The following is a 19,657-nucleotide window of genomic DNA, read 5'->3' as shown; positions in this document are numbered from 1 at the left end:
TAGCATTATCACAATTACTTTTAGCAGAAGGACTTCATGGGCTAGTTTGCAATCAGTGTCATCAGTTTTTAATCTCTTAATTTCTAGATTTACTATAACCATCATTGCTCTTCCAAAGTCAACAACTATCTCATTGAATCAAGCACAAGTGTCCTACCATTTACACAGCAAAGCCAATGAGGGCGCCTAGCAGTCAGGCAAGCACTTCAGATAATTGATAACAAAAAATTAAAAGGATCATAAAGCAATAACAGTATGTATTTAGAATGGGCAACAGTCATGAACCCTTTTTTTTCTTATTTTTTTTATAAACAATTGTATTGGGTAGTCCAACACAAACAAACGGCTTCCACATGAAACTCATCAAAGGTATAAGCTAGCACTACTAGATTATATAATATGCTATTACAAACTGACGTGACATCACACATGGGCACATATGCACACTGGTACTTCACACCAACAATACATACACCCACCTCCTTGGCATTCAAAACACAATAAAACAAGTTGGGGAATTTTTCACTTTGTGCACGACGTGCGCCAACAATACAGGACATCTCAAACACAGATGAAAAAGACTAGCAATGAAGTCAATCGCACAATCAAAACAAGAAGGGAGAATTGATTTGATGTACAAGTGAATCGAGTTATGGTCTTGGTCCTACAACAAATTTAAATTTTAGTCTAGGTACAACTGTACTACAGTATCATGATGTTACCTGAGCACAGGATGCCTTTGTGCCGGGCGCACGAAAAGTCGTCGCACTGGCAGAAGCTGCCGTAGATCTTGCCAAACTCAGATTCGTAGCACAGGCACTGGTTGCAGCTGCACTCGCCGCGGCCGCTGCACACCTGCTTGCCCTCGGCCTCGCGGCAGGCGCTCAGGTGTATGCTGCTTGCATCGCCCTCCTGGCACTCGCAGTGGGCACCAAGGTAGCCTGGCTCACACTGGCAGGTCCCACACTTGTACATTCCTGTCAGGACAAACACGGTCTTATATATGTGCATACTGCACATTATGTATTTTTTTTTTCAAAACTAAACTTGGTGATTGCATGCATGTTTGAGGCCAAAAATATGTAATATATCACTGTATTTACATCAGTTATTTTTATACACAATACAAAAAAATTTATATACTGTACTAGTTATATATTGATCCAATTCTGCTTCTAGTCTTAAAAAGAAAAAGAATAACAGGTATATAATTATATACACATTTTAGTGGGCTGAAAAAGCAAAAGAAAAGAGCAGAACAGAAAGACAATGTATGGACAAACACTTCCTAATGTAAAGGATGGCCCAACTGACAATTACCAATGGAGCTGCAGATGGTGCTGTTGATTCGGGCCCCCTGGGTGCAGTCGCATTCACACTGGTACTCGACGGCGACCTGCAGGCGGTCTTTAAAGCCCACTGGCTTGATAGTGAAACTGTGGTCAGTGCCGCGAAGAGGACAACTTCTCGCCTCCACACTCACGTTAAATGACACCTGGAGTGGCAATCAGGAACAAAACATTACATAAAAAAATGTCCAATTAAAAAAGGGCTAATCATTCATTGTTGTCGTTTGCTAATATTTTATTTAATATTAATATTACATGTAGTCAGGTATGGTAAAGAAAATATTACAAAAAACGCTCATTATGACTGGACTTGGAATGGTGGTGACAAAAATGTAATTTGGGCGCATTTCCTTGACAATGTAGAATTCCTGCAACTTCACATTTTCATAGCCACAAGTCAAGATACATTTTGAAGTTGGAAAGAAACACAAAAATATACTTGGGAAAAATGACATCATTATTTTTATTTCAAGTTTTCACAAAAATATATTCAACTTGGAAATGAATGCCATTTGTCAATAAACAAATGAGCTTAATTAAATTTTAAGTTAAATTCTTGCCCATCTTACGGTATGTGAAAGTGCATGTTTAAATTGTGTAAAATCCACTTCTGTAATCCTACACCAACCACAATAACAGATAGGTATTCTAAATTACAGTAAGATATTCTAAATGTCCAAAAAAGGGAGCATGGTAGAATTTTTGCATTGGATATTGTTTTACTGTGCAGCTGTTCTCATTAAGGTGTCCAGTGAAAAGACAGTCACTGGAACAACAAAATTCCAACTATTGTTTCCATATTTGTAAGATAGTTAATGTGTTCCTCATAGGCAAACACAGCTGCCATGCCACGCACAGTGAACTACACATGACCCCAATGCTTATACCAGTGGGCGCGGCTCATCCAGTGAATCAACAAAGTGCAGATCTGATTGCTCAGAGGAAGGAAGAAGTGTCACCCAACACGAAAAACAGCGTTATATGCAATGGGGAGTAGAAAGTCACATCCTGGAAGCTGTTAAAGCTCGCATCTACACAATATTTTCCTCACTTCCTGTGGTTACATCACATGGCGCCGATCGGACATTCCTTCCCCCTTGCCGCCTCTGTATCCCTAATGAGTTAATGAGCAAGGCACACAATTAAATTTAGTGTAAATGTGTATCGCGCGGAAGCCCCCAGCTTCATGACAGTCATAAGGACAACTGAGGGGGTTGTCAAAAGTCAAGTGAGGGGAAACACGCGGGAAATAGTAGTAGTAATCGAAATAGTAGAGGACACAGGCAAATGTGTTCTGTGTCATTGAGAAAGTAGAGTTGTGGACTAATTTGGACAGTAAAGTATTTGGAAAATAATGTGTTTGTAAGGAAAAGTATGGTTTAACCTTTGCAGAGAATGAATGTACTTAAAAGAGTTCCCAGAGGAACTCCACTCATAATTGTCTCAGACTAATCGTTACACAATTATTGCTACACATTCCACCTACACAAAGTGAAAAAAATGTGGAGTTGCTTAAAGCAACAGGACTGTTCAATATTATGATTGATTTCTGTGGCCAGAGTTCAACCTTTACTAATCATTTCAATTAATTGTCAGCGACTGAGCCAGCCAGGAAAGAAGGAGGTGTTCTACTTTCCTCCAGCTCAAATTCCATTTTGCGTTCTTTAACATCATCACTTGATGCCTTCTATGGTGACATCACCAAATAAAAAAGCCAATGAAAAAGTCTGCCGCCACTTTTGAGGTTTAACTGCGCTACACAAGTTTACATTATTGCATACATTCTAATGCAACAAAAAAGCATGGACCATATTGATCAACTTCCCCTACTATGATTAGGCACTAACTGCTAGGTTATATTTTATAGTATACTTCTATGGTTATAACCAAATTTGTCCCTTTTTGGCATCATGATCTGTGTTAGCATCCAAAAAATATAAATACAAAGATGTTTGATGATGATGACATTTTGCAGGACACATAAAGGCATATTACTGAAGAATATCTGGGTTGAATTGTAGGATCGGCATTAAAGAGCAGACAATCACAATGTACCTCAGCAGACATCCTGCAGCTTTGATCATCATTCCAACTGACAAGTGAATGCAACACACAGAAGTGCAGTTGCTTTAACCAGTGGGAAAGTTAAATCAATTAATATCTTGGGGCTTGTCAAACCCTGCCCCAAAAAAATTAAAAATGCATCTTCCAAGTAAAACTGTGAAAAATGTTTCATGGACATGTTCAGGTAAGCAAATATGTCAAAACGATTACAATAATAAAAGCAACACACAATGCTGACAGATTTAAAAAAAATAATTAAAAAATAGTGTGGCTGCTTTCAGTATAACTGTGAGAAAAACGTTTGCTTAGCTACTGATGCCCTGGAAAGAATTCCTCTTCCTGCCAAGTGTTTTTTGTTTGACAGCCTCTTTACTCCTTCAGCCTACTTTTGTGTGAGGTCATTGACATGCAGTATCCTACTCCACGGTGGGAAGGGACATATGAAACGCACGAGCTGCACCTTTGCCTCAGGAAGACTTTGCTCCTAGCCTGCAAACTCTTTTCATTCGTCAGCATAAAAGCTGTGAACCCCAACTCTTTTGGGAGCCCCTCGTCCTTTCATTGGTGCCATTATGCAACAATGTCACCCAAATCCCCCCTCTGAGGCCCCAGCCACTATCCGTTGCCATCCCAACACGGTCTCAGGAAAACACAGACAATAAAAGTGAACGACACAAGGTTTCGAGGGCAGACTTCCAACTTGTACAAAGCCGCTCCCAAGCATTTTCTAACCATCAAGGTCTCAATATACATTTTAATGCAATGACCTACAACAAGGAAGGAATTTTAAAAAAACACATTAATTAGCATGCTACATCATGGGAGACACAAAACAAAGACATCTAACTAGAGGCTCACTCACCCGAGCTGGTTATCTTGGATAACTGGTGAGAGGAGCGATTACATCAATCATGAATGGCCCAAGCCCATGCATTACTTTTTTTCTTTTTTTAAACATTGTGGATTATTTACAGACGCATTACTGGCATCCTTGAACAAAAATGACACTCACAAAGCAAAAATACACTACATTCAGTTCAGTGAGACGCAGCCTCCCAACCCCCTAAAATGGCGAATTTCGCCGAAAGTTGAGGGATTTTCATGCCTGTCAAATGCCAACCAAAAAGAATAACGTTTCCAATGTATAAGCCAAAGAAGCTGCCACATGGTGGCTGCCAAGGCACTTTGCAACATGGCAGAATAATTTTTTTTTTTTTAAAAATCACGAATTGAGGAGAGCGTGCTCATGGACTCACCGTGTCACCTATTTTTAAGTCAGCGCACTTCCTGAGGCCGGCTAGTGGCTCGCCATCCTGGCAAGTGGCGGTGAATGACAAGCTGAGGTCCTCGGGTTGGTCCCACACTGTCAGCTCGACTTTGGAGCGGATGTTCTGTAAGGGCGAAAAAACATATGTATGATTAAGTTTTACATTCTTATGCGGGGGAGAAGGAGGTAAATACGGGTAAAGTTTGAGCCTAGTTAGTCACAGTTTTTATGGACTTTGGAAAAAACGCAAAATCTGCACATGCAGGATGGTTGTTAGTATGTGACGGCACATCTGGATCTTTGCAACATATTTTATCCCATTTCCCATAACTGATTGTAAATCAATTGTAAACGTGTTCCACCGCTGGCTTTGTTGTTTTAGTGACAGAAGTCATGTTGACACAGTAAAACTGTACATAGTAAAATAAGACCGCACAGCTTTACGGAGGTATCAGCGCTACACTTTAGCATGAAGCCCCACAGAATTTAACAGCAATAGTGAAAAAGATGCCTTAACCTCTGCTTTTATTCTGATGAATACAGACCCTAAATAGTAGACTATAACAGACGCCAAGCCACAATTAGTTCCTCAAATAAACATATCCCTCTAATAGGTGTCTCCCTTTTTCTAATCAGAAAGAAAGAAAGAGAGAGAGAAATCAGGTTGCAAGATCTCATCCCACAGTCAAATAGTTAACTACTGAGCCCATTGAAACACTGTTGCTAAGAAAAACAGCAGCACCAATGGCAACCTGGCTCTATGTGGAATCTTATAAAGCAGGTTTTATTTGTAATGCTCCAAAAAAGAAATCTCTCCCCTGAAGCATTTCTTATCTTTAACAAAGTTCTGACATTGTGTATCACTACGTCATTCGTTTTCCAGACTCCAGTATTAAGCGCATCCATGTTTATGTTCATGGGAGCTTTACCACGTTGTCCCTGCGTAGAATTAAAGATGAATTATGTTATGTAGAGACAGTGTCTTATAAAAACAATTATCATTGATTCATTACAGTTGATTGTGTAATGTGGTCCCGCCAATGTTGACTGTGGCCATGTTTATATTTCTGTAAGCTACATGTCTTCTACTTCAGAAGTTGCACAAGTAAAGTAAAAATATATTAATAATAATTTAATGCCCACTTGGTGAATGTAAAAGTGAATGGTTGTGTCCCGTTATATGGATTGATTGGTGACCACTGACCGCCATACTGCTGGAATTAGACATGGCCCAATAGGAGATGTACTGTATCTATCTGATGGTATAATAACCAGTGAGCCAAAATATTATGGAATCACGATATCAAAATTAGTTTAATTAAAAAAATTACCTTTTCGAAATATCTGAGTAAATAGATACTGCACCCCCACCCCATTGAATACAAAACAAAACATATAATTTAGTACAGAAGAAACATGTATCATGTTAAATTCAAATAAATAAATGTTACCATGTTTCTGTTTTAATTCTACTTAGTAAGTCACAGTGCCCCATTACTGGTGAACTATTTTTAGAACAGACCCAAGGGGTACTTATGGTAAATGGTAAACAATACTTCATTTATATAGCGCTTTTCCACCTTGCAAGGCATCAGTATCTTGCTTTAAGTTGCGAGACGAGACCACCCCGCCCTTATGTTGTCCTTGGGGCTAACTAGTACCAGTTGGAATTTTATTTTATTTTTTTAAAGGACAACGCACAAAAAGAAATGCATGCGTGTTTGCATTATCATCTTGCTCTCTCCCTCCCCCTCCTCTGTTACGTGCCAAGAAGGATTAAAAAAAATAAATACCGTAAACTGGAAGATGTGGCTTGTTTCCTCAAAACTGCAAGCAGCCAATCATATTGTGCCCTGCTTAGAAGTCCCTGCAACTCATTACCGGTGACAACCAGCATTTGCGGTTATTGAAACATTGACTTTTTAACATTGGCCAGTTGAACGGCCAAAATCGAACGGACATAAATGCCTCTTTGGCCACTATTTGCGTACATACCTAACATTATTATAACATTGTTAAAACAACAAATGTAATCTTTTGCAGTGTTTGCTATCATCATATGCGAGTGTGCCCTCCTCTGTGGTCTCAGTTGACCCTTCACATGCGCACAGCCAGCAGTAGCTTTGAGCTGCAGTCTGCCTCTGAGATAAATCAGGCGGTTACACAACAACGTCCTGCAGTCGCATCCCTTTTGGCCGTCGTGGCGCGAGGGATGCAGTTTGGCAGCTGGAATGTTAATAAGGCCATGAGTCAAAAGTGCTTCCTTCAAGCTCCAGTAACACACACCCCGCCTGTCCCATTCTACCGCCCAAAGGCCAAAAACCGTCATTTGGCTAAGGCAGGGAGTGAATCTAAAACACCCACGCGGCAAAAACACGCAAGGGAAGGTCTGACGAGTTTTGAAAACTGGCAGTTATGTGAAGGGTTATGTTTGAGGAACAGACATATGCTCAGTTGCTCACTGGTCAAAACATTTAGTATTTGCAGTATACACATCTATACAAGAGCGCCAAAATATTACAAACAATGGAGTGCTGTTCCAAACAAAGCTAATTAAGCACACATTGAGCTATCTTCACTTAAAATTATCTAATTCAAGCAGACAAAGCTCCTTGATGCAACATAATGGTGGCAAAGTCAGCAGGCGAATGATTTGCTGCAGCCGTAAACTAACATGCTTCCCAGCGGCGTGCTTCAGCTGCTAAAAAGTGTCATCTTTACGACAACTAAGAGGAAATTCTCACATTAGCGCCGCCGCAACCAAGCAACTGTCTATTCTTATTGTTCACAGATGGTCAAAAGAGTTGCCATAAGTGTGTGCAAAAAATATCAGCCGTTTAGAACATGTCCAGAGGTTTTATGCCATGATGAGAATTCCAGCTTGTAAGCAAATGCCTGTGTGTCATTTGTAGCATCATTAACAAATTGTGTGTGCGTGTGTTTTATGGTCAGAGGACATTTAAACTATACAAGTAACATTGTTTAATTTGTTCAACAAAAGCATTATAAATTAAGGCCTCACTCATCTGCAAATGAGCAAATATACATTGCATTTTCTATATCGCAGTTGACTTGTACAAGAGGTGGAGCCTGCCGTCCACCCTTGATTGTTTGCCAGACAATCACAGGGCACTTGCAGTATAGACAAACAACCAACCAATCACATTCACCCCAACGCATAATTTAGTTTTCACTTATGGATGCATGCTTTTAGAATGTTGAAGGAAGCTGGAGAAAACTCACACACGCACAAGAAGAACATATATATATATATATATATATATATATATCCAAAACAGGAAGCTGCTAACTCACAAAGTAAGCTGCGATGATGAGCTGGATGACGTTCTTTGAGTCCTGGTCAAGTATTTCAACTGTCGTTCCCGGTATGAGCGCTGTGAAATTCTTTAAAACATGGCAAAAAAGGAACATTTTAAGCACCAGAAGGCAGGCAATGTAGTCACAAACGTGTAGAAAAAGAAGAAGTTAAGTTACCTTATAAATGACATACAATCGCTTAGTGACAGCAAATATGAGGAAAATGTTGTTTTCTGCCAGTTTCTCGCCCAGAAGTGCCAGAGAGGGATAATCCTGCACACAGAGAGAGAGAGATGCATCAAATCTCACTATCGGATGCTAAGCTAACTGACGTTTATGCTTTCTTTAATATTACATCTACCTACAGACTTATATTGGCTAGCTAACTTGTCATCTACTGTGTTTTAATACAATGATATCACAGAAAAAACTGCTTTTACTGAAAGTCTGAAAAGGGCTTGTCTCATTTCCAACAGAAATATATAAGAGGTTAAAGACTATAGTTCACATTGCAGGCTTGTTTTGATAGGACACATTTGAGTGGAGAGATTTCAGTTATTTTAAAATGGGATGAGGATCAACATGCTTGCAGGATTCAATCATCAAATACCAGCGAGGTGACTCTAACCCAAAAGACAAGAACAGCGTTTCTCGCAGAGAATCCTCATCAAGCCTGCTGAGGCCAGTTTGCTTGCATTGTTTATCTATCCTTGACTGCTGTCCCACAATTGTTACCCCAATTTAAAGCAGGGCTGTTTGGAATTATGTGTAGATTGTTCATAATGCTGATAAACATCATTTGATGAGCAGTCATTTGATGTTGTGGCATACAGAGACAAATTTAAAGAATTATGAGGCACACAGGGCCATGCATGTGATGACTGTGTGAAAGGCATCCTTTGTGTGTTTTTAAAACATCTTATTAAATACAAAAGCAAACTAATACGTGGGGGAGATCTGACTTCCTTATGGTAGCAGCATAGCCTATCCGAGCATAGCCATAGACTAGCAAAGCATAGCAGGCCTTGCTGACCTGCCTGGCTGCTACTGCCTTGTCTTTGTCCCGTGCAGTTTATTGTTGTTTTTGCCTGTGGTGTGGAATGATGTCCTCTCTGTAATATATACAGTCACCAAAATTGAAATTCACCATGGGTACCCAATAAACCTAATCTAATCTAGTAGTTGATGATAGACCATAAGTACTAGTCATCTGCTGCCACGAAGACTTGACTAGTGCTTATGGTCTCCCATCAAGTCTTGCTCATGCCAGCTGGTGACAGGAAGACCCATAGTACTATAATCCCAGTACTAGCATTATCTGCCTCATGGTATGAGGAAAACTTGATTAGTACTTACGGTTTTCAATTGTCTACTGCCATCATGAAGACTTGAATAGTACAGTACTTTTGAAGTGTCTTTACAAGTCAACACTTCACTTTGTGGTTTCACTAAAGAGTGGCTGATCCAAGAAGTACGCGTGTGTGTCAGTTTATCTCCTCTGCAATTACTTCTAAAAGCAAGTGTGTTATATTTATATGTGAAGAGTTAAATAAAAATAGACCACACCAGCAGTCTTTCCTCATGCTCTGGTTCACACATCCTAGCAGCCTAGACAGGAAACAAATGGGAACAACCCACTAAAATCAAGTTTAAATATCAGCACAAAGTGCTAATGAAGTCATTGGTGTGAACGCAAACTGCGTAGCACAGCAATTAATCTGATGAGAGAGAGATAAAAAGTCTAAACACGTTCAGTTAGATTTTTTTACATTGCATTTACTGCTAAATCTGTATAAGATCTGTCTTGGTTTGACATTTCAGCTTGTTACTAGGAAAGGGAGTTAAGGCTAGATTTTAACTGAATCTGTCTAGATTGGAGAATCTCTTTCTGAATGTCCTCAACTTCTATTTTTTTTTCTTCTCAATGACAGTGTTGTAAGAGTAGAATAAAGTTGCCGGTATGTGTGGTATGAAATATACAGTTGTCCCTCGCCACTTCGCGGTTCACTTATTGTGGATTTCACTCTATCGCAGATTTATATTTGGGACCATAATACAGACACTGTTGCGCCACTGGAAAAAAAAATGCATCGAAGTATTTCTAACAACATTTTGATGAAAGTCAGCATTAATATCCATGCTCATATGCATAAAGTATAATAAAACAAAACTTATGGCATTCCTGCTTGCTAATTCAACGCGGATGGCAGTGGATTGCATTTCTATACTGCTCCGTTAAGGTGGACATGTTTTTTCGCTCGCAAACAGGAAGTACATCGGCGGAAATATTTATAACAACATTTCGACAAAAATAAGCATTAATGTCCACACTCATATGCATAAAGCATATTAAAAATAAGTTTACGGCATTCTTGCTTGATAATTCAACATGGATGGCAGTAGATTGCATTTCCATAGTGCGCCGGGAAGGCTGACATGTTTCGCTCGGAAACAGTAAGTATGTCTCCAGGAAAAAAGAAAAAAAGAAAAAAAAAAGGAAGTATGTCGGCAGAAACCTACCTTACCTTTAAAGATAATACTTTTCCTTTAAACATAACTAACATTTGTAATTATCCATCCAAACAATTAGCAAACAATTTTAAATGACAAACAAATATGCTTAACCTTATTATTGAACACAAAAAAATATATATATTAATTTTTTAAACATCATCCACTAGGCGGAAATTCACCTATCTTGGGTGGGTGTGGTACGAAACGTATTTTTTTGTGCTCATGAATTCTCACCAAAATCTAGGAAACACACCGTGATTTAAAAATAAATTAATTAATTAATCCCTGCCGATTGAAAAACATGCATGTCAAATGATGGAGGTCTCTCATGTCTTTACCAAGCGAGTGGAAGCACTGTACTCATTGTTGTCATCTAAGTGACAGCGGCCGTCATGAGGCTGCACGATGCCACCTAAACGGCCGTCCAAGGCCAGGTGAGGAACGTCGTCTGTGGCGAACACTAGCAGGTGGTACGCCTCTTTCCTCCAGCCAATCTCCTCCTGCACACAGAGTAGAAACACACATTTAAGAAGATGTTAGGCATGCAACAGTTCAACACCCGAAGCAGTACCCCAATATCCAAATGAGCATGTTTATGCCACCAACTTCAGCTTGCCCTATACATGAACAGGGATAGACCAATAATCGGTGCCGATATTCAGCATTTTATTAATATCCCCGCTAGTTGCCAATGCGTTAGCTAGCGAATTAGCGGCTATTAGGTTAGCCTGCGAGCTAACTGTTAGCTCACGGGCTAATCTAACAACAACAAAAAAGTTCTTAGCCCCATTCTCCAGTACACAAAAGGGCCAATTGTAGGGATGGTTGTAGTGATGCTCCAACAACAATCAGAAGTGACTTCTTTCTGAAAAAGGCCACTTGGTGAATGTAACTATTGTAGATCACTAAAATAGTGTTGTTGTTTTTTCTAAAACTTAAACCAGTCTTGAGGCTACCATTAGGTCACGTTCCAAAAAGAGAAGAGAAACTAAACCACACTGCGTTCACTTCTGCCAACATTCATCCACATGCCAAGTAAAGACCTTGAAGATTGTCACACCAGCTTAAGAGCCACTCATCCAAACACAAATGTGTGTGTACGTGAAGTGAATAAGAGTGGGGAGTAAAAGCAGATGCCAGGAGCCTTATCTACTGGAAACAATAGAAAGTGCTTGAACAACAGAGGAATATTCCATTTAATACCTGTTGTTTTGTTGAAGATAATGCATGCAAGTTTAAATTAAAAGGCATTCTTCAGGCTGACCTGACTTCTGATGAGTAAAATTAGATAAATCTGGCCTTGGGGGAGGCCTTAGCTGAGGCTCTTTTTTTTTTTTAATTACAAGGCAGCGTCTACTTGGAGGAAGTCCCTGTGCGTCTTGTGTAGCGAAGAACAGAGAAGGAGGAGGGTGAACAAGGATTGACCCGTTTCTGCAAGACAGCTGCAACAGAATGCACTTCCTGTCCCGCCCCCCTTGATGCTTTTAATTAACAAGCAAATAGGCCAGATGCTTGTTATTAGGGCTGCTTACTAAATTCTTACTGTGTCAATAATACTTGAGGTGCCATATTGCACTAACATTATTTTATTGTCACACAACAACTATAACATGCAATATCTGACGCTATGACATTTGTATTTGAGTGAACGAGCAACACACTTGAGCAAAGGGTAACTTCTCCACAATGTATGTCCCAATGTGATACCAATAAAAAAACAACTTTCATCTGATGCTAACAAACATGCTTAACTCATTCACTGCCATTGACGGTTATAGACGTCAAAAATTCATTTGAACTATTTCTATTAGTTTAACATTTTTTCCACTTTTGTTAACAAGAGTATGAAAACCTAGAATTTTTTTTATTGTACATTTAGAACAGATATAAAATTTGTGATTAATCGTGAGTTAACTCAAGTCATGCAATTAATTACGATTTTAATTGCCCGACGCTCCTAATTTTTAATTGTAATCAATCGCATGACTTCAATAGTTAACTCACGATTAATCATAAATGTGATATCTGTTCTAAATGTACAATAAAAAATATTTTCTAGGTTTTCATACTCTAGTTAACAAAAGTGGAAAAAAATGTTAAACTAATAGAAATAGTTCAAATAAATTTTTGACGTCAGCAGTCGTTAATGGCAGTGAATGAGTTAATGAAGTTGTCAGACTTATTAGCTCAATGTTGGATATTTCCTACTTCCAGGTAATGCAACAATAGTACAATTTTTAAACAATTCAGATCAGGACTTAAAAAGACCAAAAACAAATGGATAGAAACGAGATTGACGGGTTGCTTTTCACCTTACAAACCGCCGCCTGTAGAATAGCATCAAATCCGCCCTCGGGCGCGTCCCGGTTGCGGGAGACCATCTGCTTCTGCACCTCCTCATTGAAGCTGTCCACTTTATCCGTCAGCGACAAGATGTGACGGAAGCCGAACGTGGGCACGCAGTTTGGAAACAGCTTGTACCTAGGCAGGAATTAACAACAGGATTGTAATTACAATGAATAAGTATTGCAGTGTTGGATGGTCAAACTAATTTCATTTATTGCCAATATGATCTTACTGTACTGCTTTGTGCATGGCTGACACGCGCGCGCACGCACAAACACACACACATAACCTACATGGCAAGTGATGCGCACTGGCTGCACTGCACTTTCACCTCCAGGGCAAACAAACATGGAAGAAGTCCATATTCTGTTCTCTGCTGCAGAGAGTGCGAGCTGGAGACTTTATTCACTAGACATTATCAAATATTAAGAGCAAACAGTGCATAATTCATAAAGATAAAAAAAGAGAATGTGCTGGGTTACATTTGATTCTATGAGTTATCCCTTTTCATCCTTGCACAGCTTCCTTTTGTATTTCATTGCCTCTTTGAAGTGTTTAACTGTATTTTTTATTTATTTAAAGTTTTGTCCACAGTCAAACTAATTATGTTACATTGTATTTTGATGATGAATTCAGTGCATCCTGAAAGTTCTGATAGTGCTTCACTTTTTCCACACTGTTACAGCCTTATTCAAAATGGATTGAATGCATTTTTTATACTCACAATTCTAAACATTAACCCATATCATGAAACCCATTTTTCTACAATGTACAAGTATTCAAAACTAAAATCACTGTGCAAAATTACCTATAAACTAAAAAAAAAACAGCACTTTTGTTTTTTCTTCAATTGACAATTCCAAGCTGACGTCACAAGTCAAAATGGCGGACTTATGCTGCATTCGAGGAGGGTTTGAAGTTAGATTTATCCCACTAGGAATGTCCCAGTTCCGATCTCAAAGCATTAGAGCTAAGTGCAAACAACAAAGATGGCTGATTCTGATAAATTGTTTGTTGCTCTGCTCAAATTGCGTTGTGTCACGTGAAATTGTCTTGTATTTACATTTGCCTTAAAAGCAATACACTACGCCGTAGAACAGAAGCATTGCAGCATTGTGGCGATATCAGGATGTTCGGAATTGTCAATAGGATCTTCTTTCATCTTTCAGAAGGACGACGATTCTTAGCCAAAATATCAAAGGAGTGGCTTCAGGATAACTCTGTCAGTGTCCTTGAGTGAACTGGCCAGAGCCCAAATGACAATTTGGTTGAACATCTCTGGAGAGCTCTGAAAATGGCTGTGTAACGACCCTCCCCATCCGACCTAATGGAGCTTGAGAGGAGAGGCAAAAAGACGAATGGGCGAAAATGCCCAACAAGAGGCGTGCCAATCTCGTGGCATTTTATCACATGAGACTTGAGACTGTAATTGCTCACAAATGCTGTATCACCAAAGTATTGAGCAATGGCTGTGTATACTTAAGTCCATGTGATTTCTATGTGATATCTATTAAAGATGTTTGACGCCACTTTTTTCAGACTGATACTGGTGAGAGTATTCAACTTTTGGTATTCACCGATACCACTAGTAGGCTACTTTTGTAAAAATTATCGGTCATTTGTTAAATAGAAATTTTCAACAAAGCTCAGCTAGGCAGTCTATCAACTCCTTTGTTAACTCACTAGGTGGGTTTCCATCCACCTATTTTTATTTGAATTTTCAAGAATTGCGAAAAAGAAACTGAATGGAAATGCTAGAAATTTGATAAAAGGCCCAAAATTAGCAAAAAAGTTTTTATGCATGGAGGGGGTGTTTTTTTAAGTGTATCGAAAAAAGGAAAATGCGCATTTTGGCGATGGAAACTACAAGACTACAGAGAATACAAGATCGGATATACGCCACACGTTTTGACAGATACTACCTCACGCGCACGTTTGTAGTTACAATAAATGGCGGATGATAAAGTAAGATATGTTTGGGGAGACGAAGAAACACGATTCTTTTTATAATTAATTTAAGAAAAAAACACTAATGCAATTTTAGAAGGCTTTATTAACATCAGCTCTACTGTAGCGACACACTTCACTTACATGCGGGAGGGAAGCCAACAAGACAAACTACTTCCATTCCGTCCATCAAAACCAACGTCACGTCCGCTCGTCCCTAATTGGTTAATTCCACTGTCTGTTAACTCAGGTTTGCCCCGCCTCAGAAATGCGACTGATAGGGTGGTCCCAGGCTAACCATACACACTCACAAGTTAAAGCAAAAAAACAAAAAGTCCAATTGAGCATTTTCACGCTACCTACCCGTTGCATGGGTTCTCCTGATACTTGGGGGCCGTGTAGGAGAAAGGCGACATGTTCTTGTCTACGAAAGAGCCGAAACCCAGACGGAAGTTGCTGGTGAGCTTGCCCATCTCCAGGGCCAGCTTGGTGCCCAGGTTGCGGATGGTGTCCAGGTCGTCCTTCATGGACAGCGAGAGGTCCATCAGGTAGTAGAGGTCCACTGGGTAGTCCTCCACCTGGCGCACCTGTAGCCAGAACCACGTCTGCTCTCCTGCATGTCCAGTATGAAATCAATTTTCAGTCTGGTTGAGCTCAACTAACCGGATTCAGCTAAATCTGAAGATCATGCTAATTCAGCATATTCTGAACCTCACAACAACAACAAAAATAAGATTGATTGCTTTTATAAGTGTCCAAAGGGCGTACAAAATTTTTTCCATTGTTTTTTTTCCTCTATGGGGTTCAATTTGACATTTGTCAGTTCACCTGGTCTTAGACTGAGCGAGATCCTCTGAGGTCTAATTTGGACCACATCTTGCTGGGTCAAGCCGGACCCCTTGGTACTCAGAGGCATATCCTGCTGCACCTTGATGCTGTTCTTCGGGTATTCGACAAATCGGCTCAGGCAACCCCTCTCGTGCAGGTTTTGAACAAAGTCGCACCGTGACGTCACAGTGCGCCCCCTCCCGAAATCCTGTGTAACAAACAGAGAAGACAATAACAGTAATAAGATGTATCAGTGGGGAAAACATTCTCCCAAAAAATTAACATGGTGACAAAGGATACCTCCTGTGCGCACCAGGCGCAACTAGGGTGAATCAGGAGGCATTCTTCACAGGAAGTTGCGCTGCCGCTCATACACACATTAAGACCTGAAGGAGAAATTGTATAGACTGCAGAGTCATACATATCAGTAAATAAATTATGGTACTGTCATTGAATTAGTCATATTGTTGTATGACTCCATCAGAATGAGTCACCAGGAGCCTACTAGTACAATTTTCTAGTACAATACTTCCATTGTTAAGGCTAATCTTCTAACTTTTATTGACTGGGTGTATGGCAGGTATTGTTTGATGTTCTAGATGAGTGCTCGTTAATCCTGATGATGCCGGTGGCCACAGCTGTGAGTAGCAGTGTACTGGGATGGGTTATATAAGAATATTTGAATGCATGGCTGCTATGATGCATGTTTATAACATTTATTAAAATATTGTTTAATGTTCCAGTGTGCAGGTGTGGCAGGTAAACAAGCTTCTGCCTACTTGCCTGTTGATTAGAAGCATTAGTGTCTAAAGCCGAACTGTGGCGGGGTTTTTACTTTCTGGACTTGGATTTGACATCCCTACCGGTATATTTGATATCCTAAATATAGTGAGTTGGCCAAATGTTTTTTCTCGCAGATATGTATCAAATGTATGCTGGGTTATCTTTGAATAATTTAGTAAAACATACACTATCCATTTTTTCCACGTCAAAACCTGTGCCATTAATTAGCAACAGAAGGTCAATTAAATAGCCAATCCTTCTTTTTTTTTTTTTTTAAGTATTCTTGGCTAATGGACAGGAAAGCTGAAGAAAAGATATTGCAGCGAAGGTGAAGCCAGCACTTCCCAGCATGATTTGCAGCGCTCCTTGCAAATTGTTGGTATAGTTGTGAGTGGGCCTGTGATATCTTTGCTGATAACAAAAAAAGCATCTCGGAGGTTCAGCAACGGTGTCATCCTTTAACTGCATATGAGGGTAGGGCTTTAATCATCTTACCAGTTAAAATGAAAACCACAATTCACGACATTTTCTCAGTCGCTTCTTTGACAAACGGGTTTGTTTGCTGGCCATGCTTGTGCGTTTGCCACCCTGGTGTATAATTGTTTTGGTGCAGAAACAGGTCGCTCATATTCTGACAGCCACGGTGTCACTAAATACATTGACCAGAACATTAGGCACAGCACTCAGTGTAATTTACCGCATCTTATGTCAATCAAAAGTGAGCATATCTCCAAATTATTTTACACAACTCTCGCACTCGATTATACCGATATTTCGATCTCTATCTTACCACAACCGTTTACTGATATTGCAAAACATAACAATAATGTCATCGGCTTACCTTTAGAAGTGTGCAGGAATGTATGCAGCAGCAAGCAGCACACAGCAGCTCGCCACACGCTTGTCGCCCAACTCCACATGGCGTCACTCCGCGTGTTTACAGTACAATCGCCTCCACTCTCCTTCCACAGTCCACTCCGGATTCGTAGCTAGTAGCGGTCCTCTCACCCGACCGTCAGTTCCTCTCAGGACTGGTTCCGGTCCAGCTGGTCGACTGTTTACACCTCATGGCGACGAGCCGTGCGAGTCAGCGACAGGTTGCCATTGTTGATCCGCTCCTCGGTTCACTTGTGACGCCTAGGGGAGCTAGTTTCCACGTCCCCGTCTGCTCTCAGCCATGCAGGCGGCTGCCTAGCCGCTTTGTGGATTTCATGTCGGCCTCGCGCAAACTGGTTTTTAATCAAGCTGGAAGTGGAGACAACAAGGCGTCAAATGATAAGAGAAGCAGCACATCTCCAAAGTTGATGGCTCAGATTTGATCTCGCTCACTTGGTCAGCGTCCCAGCTGAGAGACTCCGCCCCTGAATCCTCCCTTCTCCCAGTTCCTAGCAGGATTTGTTAACCCTAAACCTGACAGGCTAACCATCAAAGTGCTGACACCTACTGGCGGGTTCGAGGACGGGTCTCTCTACTCGTTGATTTTCTTTTTTTTTTTTCCCACTCGTTGATTTTCGACGCACACAAACTATAGTATGTTTCGCTTATTTTTTTTAATAAAATTATGATCTGCAGATCTTTCCAAATTTTAACAATAACCTGTCAGACATGTGTAAAAGTGTATTTTTATGTTCCACTGGTGCAATATTTAATTTAAAAAACGTTTTTTCAAATTTGTGTTCGATGCACAAATTAAGTCAATTTGCTTTTTAAAAATTATAATACATGAATGCAAAATTGTTCCTTTTAAAACAGGACCTACCATCCATTTTCTTAACCACTTTGTCCTCACAAGGGGGTGCTGGAGCCTATCCCAGCTGGCTTCAGGCAGTAGGCGGGGTACACCCTAAACTGGTTGACAGCCAATCACAGGGCACACAGAGACGAACAACCATTCACACTCACACCTAGGGACAATTTTAGAGTGTTCAATTAACCTGCCATGCATGTCTTGGGAATGTGGGAGGAAACCGGAGTACCCGGAGAAAACCCACACAAGCACAGGGAGAACATGCAAACTCCACCCAGGAAAGCCAAAGCCAGGACTCAAGCTCACGTCTTCTGCACTGGGAGGCGAACATGCTAACCAGTCAGCCACCGTGCCGCCCCAGGACAAACCAAACAACTAAAAATAGTATCACATACTGTACATATTTTTCCTTAAAGGTGATGTTAACCCACATATTTTCATTACAATAATATGTTGTATATGCCCCAATAGTCTAAAGGCATTCTGGTTAATATTGCATTTGTGTAATACGAGTTAAGCAGCGAAATCCATTGTCATTCATTTCAGGGGGCAGCCATTTTGCCACTTACTGATGATTGAAAATGAAATCATGGTTGCTTAGGTCAGGTAGGCCCTATCAAGGCTCACCTGTTTTGTTAGTTGAGCCGTGATTGGTGGACACCCTAATGTTCAAACGATAAGTTGATGGCTCAGGGAGGGGGTCGATTGATGTCTATAAAAAAAAGGGGGGGGGGTGTACTTTATTATTGTAGAGAATACTGCCTTGCATGTTTAATTGCTCAAAGCTTTGGACTGTATTAATATACTGATTTATTGTTCACGCTACATCTATAATTTGGGGTGCAGTGATGTTAAGTCATTTGGAGATGATGAGGTCAAGATTTTTTAAATTTATTGTGGGTATATCCACGGGCATGCTTGTGAAAAATTGAATGCCTCTAACTGACAATGTTTGTTGCATTAGGCTCTGTTATTGTCATAAATATTAAAATCACCAGATATGAATGGATAATGGATGGATGGCTATACTGTAGATGAGAAAAACCTTTCATAAAGCCATATTTGGACATTGGTGGATGACAGATAGTTATAATTCAGAGATGAGGTATTCACAAGACAGGAATCAACCAAGGAAGTTTTCGTTGCAACAACAAATCTCAGAAAAACTGACAGCAATCACATCACCTCTCCTATGAGTTCTGGTGGTGTGGATCAAACTGAAATCAGATGTAGCACTACCATTTTTATCCAGCCAGTTTAAAGGGGGTGCTGATAACTCATTAAGATTTTTTTTAAGTGGTACATGATTGAGCGCACTGAAGGGGTACGTGGAAACATTTAATAATTTATTTCCCAGATGAATAACTTGTGGCACAGCAGCGCCAGAATCACAACAGTCGCATGTCAACTTTCATTAAAGCTCAGATGACTGATGAAAAGAAAGTAAAACTGCCATAGTGACTGAATGTCATTAATGTGTTGTAATGTTGTAAT

At 40.1% G+C, this 19,657-nt stretch overlaps 1 protein-coding gene across 2 annotated transcripts in view; it reads right to left on the bottom strand.

Annotated features, from left to right (window-relative positions):
- Positions 1–17,847, bottom strand: part of itgb5 (integrin, beta 5) — a 36,261-nt gene extending 18,414 nt beyond the window's left edge. The window contains exons 1-12 of one of the 2 annotated variants that reach the window (XM_077579156.1): positions 17,746–17,847; positions 17,258–17,661; positions 15,934–16,019; positions 15,634–15,841; positions 15,169–15,418; positions 12,825–12,993; positions 10,851–11,012; positions 8,176–8,271; positions 7,996–8,085; positions 4,670–4,804; positions 1,321–1,495; positions 723–977 (exon numbers count right to left, since the gene is read on the bottom strand). In XM_077579156.1, coding sequence (XP_077435282.1) covers positions 723–977; positions 1,321–1,495; positions 4,670–4,804; positions 7,996–8,085; positions 8,176–8,271; positions 10,851–11,012; positions 12,825–12,993; positions 15,169–15,418; positions 15,634–15,841; positions 15,934–16,019; positions 17,258–17,336 — 1,705 coding nt within the window. In that variant the 5' untranslated portion in view covers positions 17,337–17,661; positions 17,746–17,847. The other variant, XM_077579155.1, reaches the window with a different exon arrangement.
- Positions 17,848–19,657: the final 1,810 nt, after the last annotated feature.

This window comes from Vanacampus margaritifer, chromosome 11 (assembly GCF_051991255.1).
Source record: "Vanacampus margaritifer isolate UIUO_Vmar chromosome 11, RoL_Vmar_1.0, whole genome shotgun sequence".
NCBI classification, from domain to species: domain Eukaryota; kingdom Metazoa; phylum Chordata; class Actinopteri; order Syngnathiformes; family Syngnathidae; genus Vanacampus; species Vanacampus margaritifer.
Note: the sequence above shows the minus strand (reverse complement) of the source record. Positions and strands in the feature narration are given on the sequence as shown.